This window comes from Mauremys mutica, chromosome 19 (assembly GCF_020497125.1).
Source record: "Mauremys mutica isolate MM-2020 ecotype Southern chromosome 19, ASM2049712v1, whole genome shotgun sequence".
NCBI lineage: Eukaryota > Metazoa > Chordata > Testudines > Geoemydidae > Mauremys > Mauremys mutica.
In genome coordinates this window covers 14,295,476-14,318,053 of record NC_059090.1, presented here as the reverse complement: position 1 = coordinate 14,318,053, position 22,578 = coordinate 14,295,476, and the positions used below count along the sequence as shown (strand labels likewise).

The 22,578-nt window shown below is 46.9% G+C and overlaps 1 protein-coding gene across 2 annotated transcripts; it reads left to right on the top strand.

Moving 5' to 3' along the window:
• Positions 1-1,274: 1,274 nt before the first annotated feature.
• Positions 1,275-22,267, top strand: GUSB (glucuronidase beta). 2 transcript variants are annotated; one of them, XM_044993610.1, is made up of 12 exons: positions 1,275-1,505; positions 4,321-4,509; positions 6,105-6,286; positions 7,920-8,062; positions 12,199-12,386; positions 13,037-13,189; positions 14,034-14,212; positions 15,253-15,399; positions 16,266-16,350; positions 17,845-18,021; positions 19,071-19,206; positions 21,991-22,267. In XM_044993610.1, exons 1-12 carry the CDS (start codon positions 1,308-1,310, stop codon positions 22,137-22,139), a joined length of 1,926 nt encoding a protein of 641 aa, XP_044849545.1. In that variant the 5' UTR covers positions 1,275-1,307; the 3' UTR covers positions 22,140-22,267. The 2 variants fall into 2 exon arrangements, with proteins under 2 accessions (XP_044849545.1, XP_044849546.1); XM_044993611.1 differs by lacking the exons at positions 16,266-16,350; positions 19,071-19,206; positions 21,991-22,267 and having other exon boundaries at positions 17,845-17,964.
• The last annotated feature ends 311 nt before the right edge of the window (positions 22,268-22,578 follow it).

Below are 22,578 nucleotides of genomic sequence, written 5' to 3'. Positions count from 1 at the left end.
ACACAAATCCAAACTTATGGAAAAAGTTCCATACGTTCCGTAAGGTAGGGTGTGTGTGTGTGTGTGTGTGTGTGTGTGTGTGTGTGTGTGTGTAATTGTCGGGTATACTTTCCCGACTTACACAAAATTCGACTTATGCAAGGCGTTCTGGAACAGAACGCTTGTGTAAGTTGGGGAGCATCTGTAGTAATTCAGAGCCCTCCCCCTGGAGTGTCCCATCACTGGCCATTGGAGATATTTGCTAATAACCGTTGGAAATCAGCTACATGCCCTTGTAGGCAGTCTCATTGTACCATCCCCTCCATAAACTTTTCAAGCTCAGTCTTGAAGCCAGTTAGTTTTTTCCCCCCTATTACTCCGCTTGGAAGGCTGTTCCAGAACTTCACTGCTCTTCGGGCTAGAAACCTTCATCTAATTTCAAGCCTAAATTTATTAATAGCCAGTTTATATCCATCTGTGTATGTGCTTATGAGGCCTCCATCACCATGGTACCAGAGCACCTCACAAGTATTTTAAATGAACACCATGTCTCTCTTCTTACCAGCCTGGAAATAAATCTGGGCCCTAATTCACAGGGCAAATTTCTATTGTCAGTGAAATTCAGAGTAACTCCACCTATTTAGGTTAAGTCACTCTGGATTTATATACAGGGTTGCTAACTCTCATGATATGTGGTGTGTTTCTTAAAGCCCCAGCTCCTGGAGTCATATGAATGCATGAGGACCTCAGTTTTCCTATTGTAAAAGTTAACTTCTAGCTCTCACAGTTGCGGAAAAATGCTTGATGACCCAAAAGCACCTGCAAGGTTTAAAAAAAACCCAGAAGATGTATAAAAATAATCTAAATTATTATTTGACAGTTCTGGTGTATAGGTGGAGGGGTGGGGGAGGGGATTTGAGTAATGATTTCTGAATGCTTGGGGTGGGGCAACCCTGAGTAACTGAGATTAGACTATGGCTCGAATTCTGTACAAGTTGTATTGGGCAATATTTGTTATCCTATTTAGACTGTGAGCTTGTTAGGGAGTCGGACAGGGACCTCATCGTGCCTTCTTACCGGTCTGTAAAGTGCCTAGCAATTGGACTCAGTGTAGGTAAAAGACTATAATCCCCCGGCCCCATGTGGCACAGCAAATTGGATCACATCCATTTTCTTTCACTGTCTCAGGCACACAGAGGGCCTGGCAAGCCCATAAGCAAGATGGCTGCAGGTGCCTCCAAGCTGGAAGTCATGTGAGTGTTCCCTGCAGTCAGCTGGACCCTGGCTCAGCTGACTGCCTCTTGCAGAGCTGCCCAGCAGACAGCAGCATGTCTGTGTGCTGTGCTCTGTGCCTACTGCTGCTGTGCTGCCAGGCTCTGGCCCTGGGCAGAGGGATGCTCTACCCCAGGGAGTCTGCCTCCAGGGAGCTGAAGGAGCTGAATGGCATCTGGAGCTTCAGGGCTGACTTCTCCCCTCAGCGGGACAAGGGGTTTGTGCAGCAGTGGTACCGGAAGCCCCTGAGACAGGTATGGAGGGGGGCACTGCTGGGGCAGTAGTGGCAAAGAGGGTATCTGCCACTGGCCTTGGCCACTGAGGAGGGACATCAGGCAGCCTGTGAGTGGAGAGTCTCCACTGGGTCCTTGATGCAGGTGCGTTAAGTGCCTTTGTCACCAGGGCTCGGGGCCCGAACCAGAACCCAGGCCCGGCTTTGGATCCAGTAGCATGTGCCCATCTCTATAACGGGGCAGATGGGCGAGAACGTCACATCCTGGCACCAGGATTTGAGCCCCTTAAAGTCAGTCCTCCCCAGAGATAAAACAGAGCTGTGAGATTCAGATCAGGGGCTGGCCCATCTCTGATGAAAAGCAGGAAACGAGCATCATAAATATCAGAATGAGACAAGAAGGAAAAAGGGCCCCTTTCCTCCAGTTGCTCTGTGTTATATCGGTTTCCATCCTGACCCTCACTTGCTGTTTCCTGAAACACAGGCGGGGGTGTGAATACTGTATTAGGAAAAAAAAAAAAAAAGGATCTTTCTGTGGTACAACTTAACGGTTCTTTTCCTGTTATCTGGGCACGTGATTTTTAGCTTCCCCTTTTCTATTTAACTTGAGGCAAATCAATTGCTGTTTACTTCCTGCATTGCATGAATAATGCTTAGCATTTGAGTAGCGCTTTTCATCTTCAAGATGCTTTCCAAATACTAATCAATAAAACTGAGCAGCCTTTTACTGTTTCTCCATTTCATTCACAAGGGCCTGAAGCAGGAAGCTTGGAAAAAGTGTGTGAATGTTTGACTGAACTGTAGACAACATGATTATAGCAATCCTAGTGCTTTAGAAATTAATACCATTCTCTAAAGAGTAGTTATGCATGCTCAATGTTGGAAAATTCAGGAAAGATTGAATGATTCTAACAAATAACCAATACAAAACAAATCATGGAGTAAATGTTGACTCTTTTCCAAATGAAAAAATGTGTACAGTAAATATAGAATTTACTTCAGAAGAATTATGACTACAAGAAGGCAAAGTGGTGTTATGTTTTGTTTTTGTTTTTTTAAAAGGGAATAACCACTGGAGTGCGAGCTGCTGAAATTATGGGTCACTTAGAGAAATAAATAATATATCTCAGAGAAGCGAGAGAGAGAACTGTATGGAGTACCATATTTTGTAATATAATTTGAGAACATGTAATAGTGAAATAATTATACCATCTCTAGGGTTTCCTTATGTCATTCATTGAGGGAAAATAGCAAAGCATTGGGTATACTTTCTAAAAGGCATGCAATTATTTTTGAATATTTAGGGGTGTGCGTTAATATTTATAGGATGGCACTCAATCAGGATTGAATAGGTTGTAATCACTGAATAGTTATAATCCTTTACGGTGTGCAATGTCGCCGAGATCCTCTTGCTTAAAAACCCACTGAATTTGCCACTTTTTGTAGCTGTAGAAAAACTACCTGGTGCTCAGAAAACAAACGTCCAGATCATCATCTGGTGCAAACTCAGTGTCCGTGAGGCTACACCAGTTTCCACCTGTTGAAGATCTGGCCCCAAACAGCCTAAATTCTTGGCAGCCCTACTACTACTACTGCTCGCTATGATCAGTGACTTTAAGGGACTGTGCCTAATTGTCTGAAGTTATTGTGAGAAAGGATGGTCCCGTGGTTAGGGTGCTAGTCCAAGCCTCAGGGGATGTGGATTCAATTCCCTGTTCCACTACAGATTTCCTGGGTGTCCTTGGGCAGGGCACTTAGGGCCACATTTTCAAAAGTATTTAGGTGCCTAAAGATACAGCCAGTGGGATTTTCAAAAGCACCCAAACTAGATTTGGTGCCTAACTCCCATGGAAATTAACCAGCTTAAGTGCTTTTGAAAATCAACCTAAGCAGCCCTTTGCATCTTGAGGCACCCAAAAACCTTTGAAAATCTGGCCCTTAGTCTCTCTGGGCTTCCCATCTGTCAAATAAAGATAATAATAATTCCCTCCCTTTTAGGATTATTGTGAGGATAAATACCATGGGAATGGACGCCACAGGAGTAGCTGAGAGATTTATGTGATGGCGGGTGTGCAAAGGTCCCTGTTAGGGCTTGGGGCTCCATTTTATAGAAATAGTACAAACTAATTGTACAATTAGCCGCTTCCACGCCCTGCGCTGTGGCCGCTGTGTGTAAGGAGTTTGTGAAAGTAGCTGAGGGGACTGGGATTGATGGAGCAGAAACGGGCACTCTTCACAAAGCGTGCAGGTCAGTGTTTGAAATTCATGCACGTGATTGCTCGTCATCAGTGAACAGGGGAAACTTGAGTACAACAGCCAGATATATATTGGCTGTAAAAGTTCCTTGTAGATCCCGCTCTGCCTGTGATAATGAAAGGTTTACTGTCCCTCAGCACTCCCTGCTGGCTAATTGGTGTAACTGCATCAGCAGTAAATCCTGAACAGTTAGTTCAATGCGACATGAACTAACCCAGTTTGCCTTTTGCAATGAGGCTGGGGCATGAGGTCAGCCTGATGCAATATGATTTTAGGTGGAAATTGTGCAGAATCTGGTAGGTTCAATCTAAATGGGGGTGGTCGTGGGGGAGAAAGGAATTTCCCTTTGCATTTTGGAGGAGTCCATTCCAGCCCAAAGAGCCAGGTAAAGTCAAGGGAGAGAAACCCCTGGTGGATTTACAGCCGTTGACTGACATCAGAATCTGGCCCACAATGGATGTGCCAATGTAACTTTTCGCCCTGCGACCCACAAGCCTATTTTTAAACAGCTATCAAACTTCACCCTTATTTTTTAGTCCCAAGTGAACCATTTCACCCTCTGTCTCCTTTGATCCTCTCAGAGTGGGCCTGTGATTGACATGCCGGTCCCCGCCAGCTTCAATGAGCTCACTCAGGATCCCAGCCTGCGGCGGTTCACCGGCTGGGTTTGGTATGAGAAAGAGGTGCTGCTTCCCAGGAGCTGGCTTCTGAACGCCCTCAACACCCGCGTGGTGCTTCGGGTTGGCAGTGCTCATTATTACTCCATAGTTGTAAGTATGGTGGCCCGGGGAGCAATGCGCCAGGCATTCCGCCCTGCTCAGAGGCTCTCGAAACACCCGCAGTAAACGCTGCCCTAGGGGACCCCCACATCCTGTATTATAGAAGAACGTGGCTGCTGTGTGTGTTCTGACAACACACTGCAGGCATGTCTACACCGGGGGCACTGGAACAATTTTTATAGTGGGGGTGCTGAGAGCTATTGAACTAAACAGTAAACCCTGTTTATAATGGAAACCACTACAAGCCAGGGGGCAGGGCAGCATCCCAGCACTTCAAGCTCCTGCACCTATGGTCTACACCAGGGTGGGCAAACTTTTTGGCCTGAGGGCCACATCTGGGTATGGAAATTGTATTGCAGGCCATGAATGCTCATGAAATTGGGGTTTGAGCGTGGGAGGAGGTGAGGGCTCTGGCTGGGGGTGCAGACTCTGGGGTGGGGCAGGGGGCTGGAGCGCAGGGGGGTGGCTCAGGGGTGCAGGCTCCAGGCGGCGCTTCCCTCAGCAGCTCCCAGAAGCAGTGGCATGTCCCTCCTCCAGCTCCTACACGGAGGCATGGCCAGGCGGCTCTGCTATGTGCTGCCCCATTCACAGACACCGCCCCTGCAGCTCCCATTGGCCATGATTCACAGCCAATGGGAGCTGTGGAGGCAGCGCTTGGGGTGGGGGCATCATGTGGAGTGGAGCCCCCTGGCTGCCCCTACACATAGGAGCCGGAGAGGGAACATGCTGCTGCTTCCGGAAACCACGCGTTGCAGGCCCCGACCCTGCTCCCCGGCTGGAACACTGGAGCGGGACAAGCCCCAGACCCCACTCCCCAGCGGGAGCTCAAGGGCTGGATTAAAATGGCTGGCGGGCTGGATGCGGCCCACGGGTGTAGTTTTCACACCTCTGGTCTACACTAAAAACACTGCAGCGCCGATGTAGCTGCACCACCATAGCACTTAAGTGAAGACGCTCCTATGGCGAGGGGAGAGAGCTCTCCCGTTGGTGTACTTAATCCACCTCCCTGAGAGCCGTTAGCTGGGTTGATGGGAGAACCTCTTCAATCGACAGTCCTATCTACATGGGGGCGTTAAGTTTGGCATAACTATGTTGCTCAGGGAAAACTCCCCACCCCTGAGCAGCGGACGGAGTTATACCGACATAGGTCCGTAGTGTAGACCTGGCCCACTACTAAGTCAGCACTCTGCAGCTTTTCCCTTCGCGAGTCCAGCTGCAGCTTCTGTGCTGTCTGCAAATAAGTGGAGCCAAGCCACTGATCTGGAGTCCAAAGTGCAGAGGGCTCAGGACAAGGACCTGGTGGTGCTTTTCCAGCTCTAGCTTCACTGGTTCTCTGAGCTAGTAGCTGAAGTGGTGCCCTATTGCGGGGCTGAAGGACACCAGATATTGATGCACCCGAAGCACCCATGAAGGTGCTGTTGGCTCTATGTGGCTCCACTGGGAATTAGGTGCCTAGAAGAGCTGCAGGGGTGGGCCCTTGGAAGGAGAGCTCTGACCCAGGCATTAGCTTCAGAGAGGTCATGTTCTCCCCCCCAGCTCTGTGATATCTAATGCTGCCACTCCACCCTTTATTTCTTCTTTTGCAGTGGGTCAATGGGGTGAACGTTACTGAGCATGAAGGAGGCCACCTCCCCTTTGAAGCAGACATAACCAGGATTGTTCAGGGCAGCCCCGGAGCTCTGTGTCGCATCACCATTGCGCTCAACAATACGCTGACACCTCAGACCCTGCCTCCCGGCTCCATTCAGTTCATGAGGGACGAGTCAAAGTGAGTTCACTGGATTGCTACCAGGGCAGTGGTGGAAATGACACACCAGAGTTATCCTCATTAATCCTCACGGCATAGGATCTCATTCAGCACCTTCAAGTAATTTGTGAACCATTAGGCCATGTTAATCCCTGTAGTATTAATAGCAAATGTGTTGGAACATAAGAACGGCCATACTGGCTCAGACCAATGATCCCGCTAGCCCCGTATCTTGTCTTCCAACAGTGGCAGCTGCCTCAGAGGGAATAAGCAGAACAGGATAATGTATTGAGTGATCCATCCCCCATTGGCCAGTCCCAGCTTCTTGCAGTTCAGAGGTTTAGGGACACCCAGAGCAGGGGTTGCATCCCTGACCATCTTGGCTAATAGCCACTGATTGCCCTATCCTCCATGAATTTACCTAATTCTTTTTCAAACCCAGTTATCCTTTTGGCCTTCACAGCTTCCCCTGGCAAGGAGTTCCACAGGTTGACTGTGCATTGTGTGAAGAAATACTTCCTTTTGTTTGTTTTAAACCTGCTGCCTATTCATTTCATTGGGTGACCCTTGGTTCTTGTGTTATGTGAAGAGGGAAATAACACTTCCTCATTCACTTTCCCCAAACCATTCAAGATTTTATAGACCTAGATCATACCCCCCCCCTTAGTCATCTCTTCTCTAAAACGACTAGTCCCGGTCTTTTTTAATCTCGCTTCCTATGGAAGCTGTTCCACACCCCTAAGCATTTTTGTTGCCCTTCTCTGTACTTGTATCTATTATAATAGATCTTTTATGAGATGAAGTGACAAAACCTGCCTGCAGTCCTCAAGGTGTGGGTGTACTGGGGATTTATATAGAGGCAATACGATATTTTCTATCTTCTTATCTATCCCTTTCCTAATGGTTCCTTCGGCTCTTTTGGACTGCCACTGCCCATTGAGCAGAGGTTTTCAAAGATTTATCCACAGTGACTCCTTTCTTGAGTGGTTACAGCTAATTTAGACCCCATCATTTTATATGTATAATTGGGATTATGTTTTCCAATGTGCATTGCTTTGCATTGATCAACATTGAATTTCATCTGCCATTTTGTTGCCCAGTCACCCAGTTTTGTGAGATCCCTTTGTAAATCTTCGCAGTCAGTTTTGGATTTAACTATCTTGAATAATTATTTCTGTCTTTTAACCAGTTACTGATCTGTGAGGACCTTCCCTCTTATCCCATGCCTGCCAACCTTGCTTAAGAGCCTTTGGTGAGGGACTTTGCCAAAGGCTTTCTGAAAGTCCAAGTACACTATATTCATTAAAAGCAGCCAAGAGTCCCGTGGCACCTTGTAGACTAACAGACGTATTGGAGCATGAGCTTTCGTGGGTGAATACCCACTTCGTCGGATGCATGTATTCACCCACAAAAGCTCATGCTCCAATACGTCTGTTAGTCTATAAGGTGCCACAGGATTCTGCTGCTTTTACAGATCCAGACTAACACGGTTACCCCTCTGATACGATATTCACTGGATCCCACTTATCCAAGTGTTTGTTGAAAGGAACAATGTGATCTATTGCAGGAGTATTTTAATAGTATGTCGCTAACATCTGTACTTGGCTTTTTAATTCTGGTGCAATGGAACGTAACCCTTTCCCCTCCCTCACAGGTACCCTAGGGGTTATTTTGTTCAGAACACAAGGTTTGATTTCTTTAACTACGCTGGAATTCACCGGCCGGTCGTGTTGTATACAACCCCTTCTGTCTACATAGACGACATCACTGTGACTACAGCCTGGGCAGGGAATATTGGTAGGTATCAGGGCAATGATGGCAACTATTTTCCTCTCCACCAGGGGAAGTGAAAGGAGGCAATGGGAAAGCTTCCTGCTGGGGAATTTTTGGATAGGTTGAACTGATCGTGTAGTAGGTTTAGTGTGGGAAGCCACGTGCGCTCATTTGATCACAGAAATTGTAAAAATCTCCTTCAGGGGTTTAAAAAAAAAAGAAAAAAGGCACTTGACCGACAATATACTCCGGTGGTTCTCAACCAGGGGTACGCAGAGGTCTTCCAGCGGGTATGTCACCTCATCTAGATATTTGCCTAGTTCAGTTTTTCTCCACCCGGGGATCGTAATTCCAACGAGGGTCATGGGACAGGTTTTGGGGGGTTGCAAGTGCAGAGCTGACATTAGGGGGTGGCAACCAGGCAATTGCCCAGGGCTCCATACCACAGGGGCCCCCACAAAGCTAAGTTACATTCTTCAGCCCTGGGTGGCGAGGCTTGGGCTCCAGGCAGTGAGGCTCAGGCTTCGGGTACACTGGAATGTAAGTACAATATTTATATTCCGATCGATTTATTGTATAATTCGGTGGTAGAAATGAGGAAGTCAGCCATTTTCCAGTAATAGCGCGCTGTGACACTTCTGCATTTATAGTTTTTGTAAGCAAGTCGTTTTTAAGAGAGGTGGAACTTGGGGGTACGCAAGACAAATCAGATTCCGGAAAGGGGTACAGAAGTCCGGAAAGGTTGAGAACCACTGAGCTAGTCTAATGAAAGGATCCATGAGGTGGAAGTTTGTGTAAAGGCCAATCCTGCTTTGACTGGCATAAGGACCAGTGTCAATGGAGAGGATTTCATGAGCTCCACAGAAGTGTTCTGGACCTCAACACACACATACACACACACAATAATCCTTCTGTGTACACATCTTAGGTACTGACATGGCCCCCGTTTCTCTCAGATCTGAGCACTGACAGTCTTTAACGCATTTACCCTCACAACGGCCTGTGGGCCAGACTATTATCCCTGTTTCACAGGTGAGGAACTGAGGCCTAGACAAGGTCTCTCAGGTAATCTGTGGCAGAGCAGGGAGTTGAATGCCGGTCTCCAGAATCTAAGACCAGTGCCCTAAACGCTAGATCGACCAGCCTCTTCCTCCTTTCAGTGGAGCTCAGCTGTGTGTATCCTGTACTAATGCGTAGCCTTACGAGCCCCCAGCTGGCTCCCACTGGGGCCAGTGGCCAAACTCTCGGTGGTTTTAAATGGTTCAGGTTCAAGGTACAAACGTGCCTGACAAAGGCCTAGTTGTTCTTCCCCTTCTGGTCACTTACCAGGCAGGTGCATTTGGGTTCCCCCCACGCTGTTAAACTTCCTGAGTCCCAGCAGCGCTTGGGCACTGCCTCTGGTTTTCTAGGCACATTACTGGGTGCAGAACCTGTGTCTCCCACCCCCCTCTGAGAGCTGAGACCCCACAGTCCAACTGCCTCAGTCCTGAGAGCAGGCAGACTGCCCCATGCCCTTTCCCAGAGCACCAGCCCTGGGGGTGCCCTGGTTCACCATTTACCATTTCAGGGACAGTTGAACCACCTACCCCAGGCTTTGGGAAAGGGAATTCTAAACCACTCGCTCTTACTTGGGACAGCACAGAGGATATAAAGATTCAGACAAAATATTAAACACACGCATTTCCCTACCTCCGTTTCCTCACCACTCTGGAGCATTCGTTGGGCTTAGGTCAGAGTGCGCTGGGGGTATTGTGGATCCTTCCTTTCTTATAACTTCTCCTCCCAATCATGGAACTTCTGTCTGCTCACTGCAGCGAGTACCCTCTTGTATGCAGGCATACTCCCCTTTCCTCTTCTAGCCCCGCATGGCCAATAAGAGCCTTTCTTTTATAACCTTCCTTTCCTTTGCCATGTGACCCTCTGATCAGCCTTGTCAGGTGATCAGTGTCCCCCACCAGGTGAGCCATTGCTTAGTTACCAGCTCACCTGTGCAGACTGGTGCTTCTGTAGCCAATTCTGTCTCCCAGGGTGCTTCCCTGGGAATAGAGGCCCATCAAGTTTTAAAAACTCCCCACTGTTAACCCTGTGTCACAACTCCTGGGAAATTCAGTTCAACATGGAGGTAAAAAGACAACTGAGATGACAACCAGCCCCATGTTCAAAATGCAATTTGCAATCTGACACAGATAATCCCCAATATCAAAACAAAACTCATGAGCTGTATATAGACAGATTCCCCAGATTGTCCCAGCACTTCTCATTCATAGATCTCAAAGCATTTGATAAAAGAGGATCATTATCCCTTTTTCACAGCTGGGAAAACCAAGGCACGGAGTGGTAAAGCAACTTGCAGAGTTGGTAACCAGGTCTCCTGGTTCCCAGTCCAGTGTTCAGTCCACTGGACCCTGTTGCTAGGCCCATTACAATTCCTTTTACAGCCTTAATTGTTTCGGCTGCATCTCCGTGGCTTGCTTTTTCAGTTGTTCCTCTGATTATCTATCATTGAGGATGACTATCCGAATGATTGCAATTGCTTTAAAGCCATGTCAGATGGCCACAATCTTGCAGGTACACAAAGAATATAAAAGTCCAGCTAAAGTGGCCCATATCCCTTAGAGAGAGAGGTAACTTCTAAAAGCAGATAAGGGGCTAGGGAAATGAAGGGATTTTTGCTTGCCTGGTCCATTTCATCTCACATGTAAGGAGGCCTCTCTGTTTAGCGCTGTCACTTGTAATACATTGAATTAGTTTCCCCCGCAGCGTTAAATTGAGGGCAGCAGCTCATAAACATGCTTTTCCCCGTGGCTTGCCTGGTGCAGGTGCAGATACTAGGCCCAGGTGGGTGCTGTGAAGGGTAATTACGGTATTTCCCCCACCCCGTTTCTGACAGCAGCAGGTCCTTGTGACAGGAAATGCAAATCTGGCTTAGATTTTCCACCCCCTGGTCAATTACCTTCCAGGTTTCCTTTTCTGATACTCTGACCCTATGGCCCTCTTCTCTTTACACTCTGCACTGTGTCCCCCGCATTTCCTGCTGGGTAAATGTCAGGCTTCTCCTCTGCTACACCCCCTAGCCCTGCATCGCTGCATGTCAAATCCTCTGACGTGCATCCCTGGCTTCACCTACCCGTCTCTCTTTGTCTCACTCGCCTGCTCCTGCCTGCTTGCCTTCTCTCGCTCCACTGGCTGTGCTTGGAACAACCTCTCCAGGCAGCCCCCACACTATCTGACAGCTCCCGGTTCCATCAAGTCCCCGGACGGCGTTCTGTGCCTGTGCCTTTAGATTGTGAGCTCATTTGGCAGGGACGTGGTAGGTAGCTCAGTGCAAACGTACAGAGCTGGACTGAGAACAATAGAGTCAGGAAGCCAACTCTGACGAGCGTATATGTGTGTGTATTTAGCAGTGTGTTAACAACCAGCCCTGGAGACTGAAGTCCTCTCTCCACAGGAGGTCAGCAGAGGCAGAGGCATTGCCAGCTCCGCCAGGCTGTGTGCCTGAGCTTTGGTCTAGAATTCTTCAGGGTGAGACCCTACAGAGTCCGTTCATGGCTTGGCCTCTCTGCTGAGCATGCCAGCAATGGGGCCGGTAGCAGCAATTTTGGTTGATGTCGACCCCAGTCCAATGGGAACTGGCCTGAGACCCGCCAGACTCATTTCACACGGGCAGGGTGCCTGTGAGCCGGCTAAATTCCAGTCTTGGGCTTGGTCACTAGGAAGATGAGCACTATGGTACCAAGCCATAGTTGGGTGTCGGCTCATACACGGTACCTTCTGTCATCCACTGATCCCTTGGACTGGATTTGAAGCAGCAAAACCTTTATATCTCGGTACCAAGCTCATGAGCCAAACTGTCCCCACAAACCGTTTACAATATAGAAGCTGGGTGAGGAAGCGATTCTTCAACTTGACTAATGCAGGGTATTGCTCTCAAGGAAGCACCGCTTTAAGGCTTTCAGACAGGGAAGAAACAATCTGTGCAACTCCAATTAATATGTATCAATAACTGGAAGCCCAGCAGGTAGCCCTGGATAGAATTATTGGGACAGCACCCAGCCCTGCTAACCATGGTGATGTAGGATCCGCATCACAGTGGGGTCACCGGGAAGCATGGCTGATGGGAGAAGGGTCTCCAACCTGCTCCATGCTCTCTTTTGGGCTAGGTGTGGTGCGATACGAGGTTTTGGTGATGGGCAACACCCGCTACTCCTTGTCGCTGAATTTACGTGAAAAAGAGGGGAAAGTGGTGGCTACGGGAGAAGGACCAATCGGGGAGTTGAAAGTAGTGGAGCCAAAGCTGTGGTGGCCTTATCTGATGCACGAAAACCCCGGATACCTTTATTACTTAGAGGTAACATGCACATATTTGTCTCATTTTGCGTGTCTCTCGTTTCATTCCCCTCCTAGGATTACAGAAATCCACGGGCATCATGAAGCCTGCCTGCCTTAATCCTCCTATCCTAAGAATCCTGCCTACATGCTTTCACTTCTTGCCATAATCAAATCAAGTTTTGCTACCTTCTTGGCTTACTGAGCTGAAAGCCAAGCCGCTGGGAAAGAGAGGGCTGGCTGTACGGGGAGGGAATGCGAGGCCTTTGGCTTCAGAATCCTACCACGGTGCTTGTAATCCTCACTGCAGTCTTATCCCAGGCCCCAGTCCATCCCTCCCTGACGTCAAGGGGAGTCTTTCCGTGGACTTTAGCAAGGTCTGGATCAAGGAAAGAGAGGGAGACGGCCCAGGGAGTGAGAGAGGAGATAAATGATCCACCTGGAGCAAACTGCTAACCCGCTGCACACATTTAACAACTGCAGGGAGCTCTTTCCCCCTTAGTACAATACAGGCATTCACTGTAAAATGGATGGGGAGCGTGCGGCTGGGATGGGCTGCCTTCGCGGGGTCACGGAGAGGGAAGTATTAGCTGGGAGGGAGGTAGAACTGAGCGTATTCTCCTCAGTGCGGTCAGGGTTGAACGCGGAGGCTGGTTTCTGTTGGGGATCCAGGTGAAGCTGTCGGCGCAGGTGGGCGGTGAGCTGTCGGAAGACGTGTACACGCTCCCTGTTGGGATCCGCACCGTGCATGTCACCAGCCGTCAGTTCCTCATCAACGGAAAGCCCTTCTACTTCCATGGAGTCAACAAACACGAAGATGCCGATGTAAGAGCACAGAGCGGGGTGAGGCGTGGGAGGTCGCTCTCTGCGACTCCATCGGAATCTACTCCAGCAACACCACTTCTGGGCCTACCCCCAGAATGGGTCCGTTGCCTAGCATCCCCTCCCCCAGATGCACATATGCCGTTGGCAGTAACATTGTGATGGCCATTTAGACCCCTAGCGGCCCCAACTGAGATCCGGGCCCTGTTGTGCTAGACACTGTGCAAATGCCTATTGAGAGATGTTCTTTGTCCTAAAGAGCTTACAAGCCCAAACAAGAGCGGGAAGTAGTATTATCCCCATTTTACAGGTGGGCAACTGAGGCACACACTTTAGTTTGAGGATACACAGCTGCGAAACCCACTGCCTCTGCCCAACACCTCAGCTGGTACCGTGGAAACAGCAACCCCTGTTTCCAGTGACTAATGATTTTTCCAGCCTTCCGCCCCTCTCCCCTCCAAAGCTCTTCTGCATAAATATTAAGTTTTCAGCTCTGTGGGAGTCTTTTAAAACTCGCAAAGACAGACAAATATTGTAGCGTTTGAAGCAGAAAGGCTCCCACGCTGCCCACTCAGGACGGAACCTAAGAAAGCCTGGTCATGTCCCTCTGCCCTGTGAAAGTGAGTGGAGAGCAGATGGTACCCAGCCGGTTCAGGCTGAGAGAGGGAAATGTAGTAACATGTTTAGCCTGACGCCAGGGCTCCCCGGGTGTAACACACAGCAGTGCTGTCAGGCTTAGGGAAGCGACTGAAGCGCTTTGAGATGGTGCAAGGGATGGTGCAAGGGCAATGCATAGTATTACCGAGTTCTTATTCATCACGGATTGTCCTGCCTGCTTTCCCCCCAGATCCGTGGCAAAGGACTGGACTGGGCCCTGATCGTGAAGGATTTCAACTTGCTGCAGTGGCTCGGGGCCAATTCCTTCCGCACTAGCCACTACCCCTACGCAGAGGAGATCATGGACCTGTGCGACGCGTATGGCATCGTGGTTATTGATGAGTGTCCGGGCGTGGGGATGAGAGCTCCGTAAGCGATTGTTTGAAAGCTCACGCCACCCTTCGTATTTCTCCCCGCTCAAAAACGATTCTTTACGGAGCCCCGGCTGGGGTGGGTACTGAGCACAGCCCCTGCCCGGGAAAATGGCTTTTCAGGTGTGCTGAGCGTCCGCAGCTCCTATTGACCTCAGCTTAATGTGGGGGGACTCTACATCACTTAAAAATCAGCCTATGACAAGTTCGGGCCTGGCTACACTGGCTGGTGTGACGGAGCAGGCTAGAGCTGTGCAGTTTCTCAACATCGTTAACATACTATTCAGTCCTGCAACGTAGGTGGGCCCAACCTGCATTCCTAAACTGTGCTGCAGCCTTGGGTTGGAGCAGGGCAGTAGCACACTTGTATCCCAGCTACAGCGCAAGGGTGAGCGGCACCTTATCCCCATCAGGGAGGGAAGCAGAGGGAATCAAGCTGTGACTGGAGCTACCAACATGGTGGGTTTTAGTAGAAAGAGAACCTAGTTCATCTAAGCCTCCTTGTCCTTGTTTGTTTTTCCAAACCCCAAGTGGGGGGTAGCTTGATCCTGGAGCCCATTTAAACCAGACCACCAATGTTTGGGGGGGTGAGGGGAGGTTTGGCTCAAAGGCTCTTGTCTGGGTCCCTCTTTACTTCAGCCATGCAAGCTGCGCTGGGTGATGGTGAAATCTTGCCAGTGCTGTAGAAGTCTCTGAAAGGCTGCCTGGAAGTATGTATTTTAAGCTGGAAGTTGAAAGAGGAAGAGGTGGTGGTTTGGCTCCCAAGAAGAGGGAGCAGGTTCCAAGTTCAAGGGGTGCATGAAGTAAAACATATTTTGCTAGACTATCTAAGAGGCCAGCTGCTGTTCTGCAAAGAGTTCTCCCCATCCAGAGATACAGGGCCAGCTTCATTTCTGGTGTGGTCCAGTTTACACCAGGGATTAATTTTGGTCCCTGTGCTCCAAGACCATTCATTACATTGCTAGTATCAATAATGGATTTAAGATGAGTTTTATTTAGCATTTTAGTGACCTGCTCTTGCTTCCTTTTGTCTTTGAGGGAGAACTTTGGGAACAAGTCACTGGCCCACCATCTCGTGGTGATGGAAGAGCTGATCCGCAGGGATAAGAACCGGCCATCGGTTGTGATGTGGTCTGTAGCCAACGAGCCAGCCTCGGAGCTATTGCCGGCAGCTTACTACTTTAAGTAAGTGTATGTTCCTGTGCGTGGCTGTTGAGACTCAGGTTGATGGATGTGCCTCATCATTTTTCAGGTCAGAAAAAGGAGTTGCATGGGGAAGTCTGGCAGGTGTTCAGGGATCCCTTCATCTATTTTAAAGTTTCTTTGTATACATGTTCTATGTACTTACTACATATTTCCCCAAGGCACCTACTGTTTTGCATATTGGGTTTAATGCCCTGCAGCAGCACCCATACCAGTTATTTCTCTGAGCTAAACTCTGAAGAGTCATCAGGAGATCTCTTGGAATGACACATTCCTTCAAGACTAAGGTTCAGGTAAGGCAGAATTGGTCAAGGATTTGGTCATTCCTAACTACAGAAAAACCAGGATCCAAATTCTCTGCTGACGTAACTCTATGGACTTAGTGGAGTGAGGCCAGCATAGAGCTTGGGCCTGCATACTGAAGAAGCTGTGATCAGAGCAGTACCACTCATTTGTTCTTGCTGGGGCAGGCCACAGCACCTTATCTTGAAGGCTGCAGAGACACTGGCCCCCTCCCCCTTTCGCTCTCACACTTTTTAAGTTATGCTTATGATGTCTTATGGGGACGGACACCTCTCCAGTGATTTGCGCAATGGGTGTGTTTCACCCAGGCAAAACAGTCTCCTTGCTCTGTGAGCTCTTAATGTCTATTATTCTTAGCTAGAATTACACACACTTTGCGGGGGATAAACACCATCCAAGACCCGCACTATTTCACTTTCAAAACGCCTGCCTATTAAACTAAACACTGGCTCCAAAGGTTGGGCACGTGGGGGAGTTGGCTGATTTTTGTGGGTCTGTTTCTCCTTTTTGGTGATGGACACTTGTGTTTTACTGTTTGTAAACAGGACAGTGATAGCTCACACTAAAGCCATTGATCCTACCCGGCCCGTAACCTTTGTGTCAAATGCTAATTACGCTCATGATCATGGTGTAAGTTTCATTTCTTTTCTCCTTTGTTTGCTTAATAAAACTGGGCAAGGGGTAGATTTTAGGAATGTTAAATAACCCTCTTCTCCCCTGCCCCCCCCCATTGAAGAGAACGTCTACCCAGCAAAAAAAGACCCATGGCAGGTCAACTGGGCTTGCACTGCGGAGCTAAACGTAGCAGTTTAGCCAGTCGAGTTTGGAGCTCTGAAACCCTGCGCATGAACTGCACTGCTACTTTTAGCTCCATAGCACGAGTCTGAGTCAGCTGCCATGGACCCTGAGACTCGCTGCTGCAGGGGGCTTTTGGGGTGGAGATATACCCGAAGTTCTGAAACGGGGCTTGGACACTGGCCTGGGAAAGCCTTTGCCGGCTTAGTCCTGCTATAGAGGCCCTACATGCAGAATTGGAGGGCCTTGCTTTAAGGGCTCGTGTCTGAAAACTGGTCTCCCTATAGCATTTCCTTGGAAATCAAAGACAACATAAAAGGCTTTGTGATGTTTTCAGCGTACCAGGTCTTTGCAACAAGTCTGTTTTTAGACAATGAGTTTGTCTAGCTACATATGATGCGTGTATACAAACGACTTTCACAAGAACCTGCGAGAAATCCCATTTCATTTTCCTTTCCAAGTAAGCTAGCCTTTCCTCTCTAAACTGGGCTGGCCTGGAGCTAGCATGTGTGGCCTTTTGGAAAGCTAGGACTTTTCTTCCATTGGCGCAGGATCAAAACCACTGAGGTTTGTTTCCATTTTAAACATAGCAAAGAGGGCACTGCTGTTGATTACCCCAATGTCCCATCTATTGCTAGTTGCATGCACCCCATCATGCTCCAGTGGAACATGCTTTTTCCGACAGCTCAGGGAGACACAAAAGAGATTCAAAGAACTTACACGCTGTAAATTCTGATTTCAGAACTTTATTACAAAACATGTTAAGAGAACATTGGATAAGTTACATACAACATCACTTCATCTTCAATGGGCTGGTGCCCTTTGTCATACTGTCCAGGTGGTAGAAATGGCATATAACTCGCAGAATGCTTCGTCCTAAATTACACCACTGATGCATGAACTTAGTCACTACTCAAAGTAATTGACCACTAAGTTGATCATCGTGTTATTTAATAAGTTAAAAAGGATGTTTAAATGCACAACCAGATCCAAGACACATCTTGCAATTTCCAAAAAGATTAACAAACCTAGGGATGAAACAGTTAATCTTGTTTAACTGGCTACTTTGCCTACCTAAATCTGTAAGAAAATGCCAAAATTAACATAGGTTGATGGGGGAAACTGCTTGACTTGTTGAGTGCCCGCCACCCACCCTATTCCCAGAAAAAACAGGAGGAAAGTCTCATTTTTGTGTTAAAATGCTGTGGGCCAAATTGATCCTAAGTGTAACAACTGAGGTCAGTGGAACTACAGTAGAGAGGGATGTAGCCATCCGCAGTAGGTTACTTTGGGGTTTGTTACAAATATTACTCTACATTATTTCTCTAGGCTCCATACGTGGACGTAATTTGCGTAAATAGCTACTTCTCCTGGTACCATGATGCCGGCCATCTGGAGGTTATTCAGCTTCAACTGAATACCCAGTTTGAGAACTGGTATGGAGCTTACCAAAAGCCAATTATCCAGAGCGAATATGGAGCAGATACTATTGCTGGGCTTCACAATGTGAGTTTTCTAACTATGCCACTTTGGGAAACACAGTGCTGGTCAAGGAGGGAGGGTCAGTCACAACCAACCAACCCATGAAATTTACTGACCCCTTAATTCTGAGACATGCTAGACACAATGTGAAATATACTCCTCAGCTGCCATGCGCATTATACTGGACTCTACTGTTGAAACACTGGGCCCCATTGAAGTCAGTGAGTTTTGCCCTTGATTTCACTGGGGCTAAGATGGCACCTGAGGAGATGAGTTCTTTAAGGAAAAGCACTGGCGTATGCTGCAAGCCACTAATTCACTTCCATAATCTCTGAGTCACTGGCCTCCTATAATTTTTTTTTTTTGCCTCTCTGAAAACCTGTCAAACTTTTAACATTCTGATTGTGGTCGTTGGTCCTTTTTTTCCTTATTTAAAATACTGCTTAAGAGACTGGTTTACAAAGTGTAAATCATTAACTGGCTCTTATGCGATGTTGCAGTTTTCCTTTTAAAGCTGAATCATTGCCAGTTAGGCTACAGTTAACTCATTGATTTACACTTTTGTGATCAAACCACCAGAAGATACATCTTGGAATATTCTCTCTGTGCTTTGGCAGTTGTGGAGAATATTCATCGGACAGGAAGGTACAGTGCTGAGGAGAAAAGTCAGTTCATTATGGGGCAATGAGATTGTGTAGCTTCAGAGAAACCATTTAGATGTAGCACTTTAAAAGCCGTTGCCAGGAAGTACATTCAGAAGTTGATCAATCCAAAAAAAAAAAAAGGTTACTAGTTTCCTCCCTACGAATCAAAAAGGAGCTGCCCACATAGGTAGAAGAAGAATTCAACGCTATCTAAACTTCCCCCGCCAGTTTCAATTAGATACCCTTCTTCGGTACTTCTAACCTCTGCTAAATAGCCACCACAGTCCATAGATATGGCTATAATTCAGTGGTGGAGGAAGCGAGTGAATAATCGTACAACTCTTTTCATATGAAAAAAGTCAATTGAAGGCCTTTGCTGACACCTGCTATGTACTATCTTTGAGTCTTTTCTCCCTTCTTTGGTTACAGGACCCACCTCTTATGTTCAGCGAGGAATACCAAAAGGCTGTGCTAAAGGAATACCATTCAGTATTTGACAAAAAGAGACAGGAGTATGTCATTGGGGAGCTCATCTGGAACTTTGCTGATTTTATGACAGATCAAGGTAGGCTGAGATTCCATTCTATATTTAAGCTGCAATGTAAAGATAAGTATTTTCTCCCCTGACATCATGGCTTTCATGTTACAGAACTGAGGGTACAAGATTTAAGTACAAGCATGTGTTCTAGAAAACCTAGTTAGTATATGTGGCACTGAAGATTGTTAAATGCAGCAAAACCTTTATTTAAAAGTTCCCTTGTCACTTTCCGCCACATAAACAGCTTTTTTTAGGGGGGAGAATGAAGCCTGTGCTATAGTATTATGCTACTGGTTCAAGCATCTATCCCAAAAGCTTCCTTTAACTTCATTTTCTCTGCCAACTCTGGACAAAGTGCTCTCTCCAGGGAATTGTGAAGACATGAGCACCATAAGCTGATCAATGGCAGCCTAGTCATATCTTGTTATAAAAATAGTACCATTGTTCAGTGTACACTGAACAAACTGCTCAAGTCTTGAGGCAGCTGGGGAGAGTCAGAGCTACACTACAAAACAGAACTCTCCCTCCCCCAACTCATACACAAACACTGCAGCTAAAGCTGTACTCTAGTCAGACTGTGGGTGTAGAAGGAGATCACTGACTTTTACACAGTTGGCTGTGTTCTTAAAATGCAAACAGTCGAGCATTTCTGCTTACTGTAATAATCAAGATAAATCTGTCCTTTTGGCAGGTGTGGTGTTCAAAGCTCCCTTATGTGGCATGCAGAAGACTTCATGCTTTTCACAAAGAATTTCAGAAACATCCTCTGTAGCCAACTCCCACAGCTTGTTCCCTTTATTTCGCCAGTGTTAGCACTGTTAGATGTTAGTTGATTTAGGACTGAGAGCACAACCTTGTCACAAAGTTGTATGTTGAATGGGATAATCTCTCTACTCTTCCATTACCGCTACTCATTGAAATGTAGCTAGAATTTAGGCCAGTTGGCTCTGATGCTTTAAACTAGGGCAAAGTTCATTAAAATGACTTAGTAAGAAATGGAAATATTCTATTTTTACTGTTTCTCTAGAAATGGGTTGTGTTCCAAACATGCTAACTCTTGCATTAAGGCAGGGGGAAAAGTGACATTTTTCCACAATCAAGTCAAGTATCTGGCTAGGACCTAATTGCAAAGCAGCATTTCCTATGCTGAAGGGTCTCTCTCCTGTGATTGAGCTGTGTTTACCAAGTGTCCCACACACTAAGGGAAGGGCTGTAGGAGCACCTGCATCACCGGTTTGTGGAGACGGTGCACTACGACAGAATGCAAGTGACGTCTGTAGAGGGACCCACCACTACTCTTTCTACCCTCTCCTCTTCCTCATCCTCAACTATCCTTTTACACTTTCTAAATTCTGCTCAAAGTTGCTGTAGGTGTTTCACACGTAACTCCCATCATTACCACTGCACTGACACTGGCAAACCGCATTAATCATGCTGCAGGCAGCTTCTCCAGTTGTAGCCACAGAGGCTATGCAATGGAGGGCTAGATGCCAGGATGGTAAAAGTGGTTGGTCGTTTATGCTACTGTCTCCACCACTGGTGAATGACCATTCGTGTATGTTCCCAGGGCAAAGCTTAAGCCAGAGTACAGAGAATCTGTTGGAGTGACAATTGTGACCGAGGGCTTGTCTACATTACTGCTGGATCGATGGGCAGTGATCGATCCAGCAGGAGCATGGTGGGTGGGTTGATTTATCACGTCTAGTCTAGACGCGATAAATTGACAGCCAAGTGCTCTCCCGTCGACTCCGGTACTCCACCAGGGCGAGAGGCGTAGGCGGAGTCATTTGGGAGAGTGTCAGCTGTCGACTTAACACAACCAAGACACCACAGTAAGTAGTTCTAAGTACATCGACTTCAGCTACCTTATTCACAGAGCTGAAGTTGCATAACTTAGATCAGTTTCCCCCCAAGCCTGAGAGATGGTCAGCAGAGGCAGCGTGAGCAGTGTATTTAGTGGAATACCCCCCGTAGGAATCTGTTCCACAGGTGCTAGCTTCAGTGACTTAAGTAAAGAGCACGTGCGATACAAGGCTCTAAAGAGACCAGACAGACATGGGCATAAAAAAAGTAGGAGCAGTGGGGGAAAAAGATACTGATTCAAAAAGAATAGTGGAAAGAAAATTAGACAAAGTTTGCAATGACAAATCAATGCAGCTTTGGGCTCCATACACATCATGCAGCATGGAGGAACTGGAGGCCACTTGGAGAAGATGTGTCGTTTGGACTGGTTTGATTAAAAACTGAACAACTGAGTAGTAAGTTGGAGAAAAGGGCATGAACAGCAGTAAAGGAAAGGAATGCAGGGTAATACAAAGGGTGAATAAAGAAGAAAATCGAATTGAGTATCCAAGTAAAGTTCTTCAGTGAGATTTAACTGCGGAAATAGAGCAGAAATAGAACCCCCAGCTATTTAAGATGAGACTGGTCATAGACTATTAAGCACTAGCTTAATTAAAATTGATTTAATTAAAGCGATACAGCCCATTCACAGGCACACTTAAAGCCATCTGACAGCTGTGAACCTATGTAAGTGTGTAGTGGTTTAAGCTAAATCAGTTGTAATGATGCCAGTGTAACAATAATCATCTTCCATATGTAGGAAGATGGTGACTTAAGTTTCTTCTGTATAACTTGGTTATGAAAAGTTGCTACTGACATTCTTTCCCTTTGGCTGAGGAGTTAGTCATGTCACGTTGATTACCGTAGGGAAAGAAAGCGGTGTCTTACTCTGTACACAGATGCTTTTTATTTTGTGATTCTTCTGTAAAAAAAAAACCTGCTTTATTTTATGACTTTTTATATCTACAGCAACCAGTCGTGTTTTAGGGAACAAGAAGGGGATTTTTACCCGTCAACGACAACCAAAGGCAGCTGCATTTGTTCTAAGAGACAGATACTGGAAGCTTGCAAATGAATCAAGTTGTCTCCGTCCAACACTCACATATTACAATTTATGAGTGGGTATTAAGCTCAGATGTTTTCGTTAAATATTTTACTTAATGTTTACATTTTACTGAAATCTAATATTACAGAATTAGTGCAGTTTAAGTGTTTGAAATAGTACTAAAATAAAAATATTTCCATACCACGGGTTCTATTTAATACACAACACCGGGCAAATTGAAATATATCAATAGAAAATTAGTAATCAATAGGCTGCATGGTTGCAGGTGGTAAAGTGGATACCTAACACTCTTAATAACTAAAGTATTTGAGAGAGGTAGATTAGGAGACATGCATTAGCTCTCCCGATTTCTAACATTGTTTTCATACCCTATCCCTGAAAATGGGTTTCTGGCTAGCTATGTTCTGAAGGAATCACCATTTCCCCTCTATCCTCTGGTGTCTCAAAAGGTGTACTGTAATTGATTAGGATTGCTCTACTCTAAGTATACG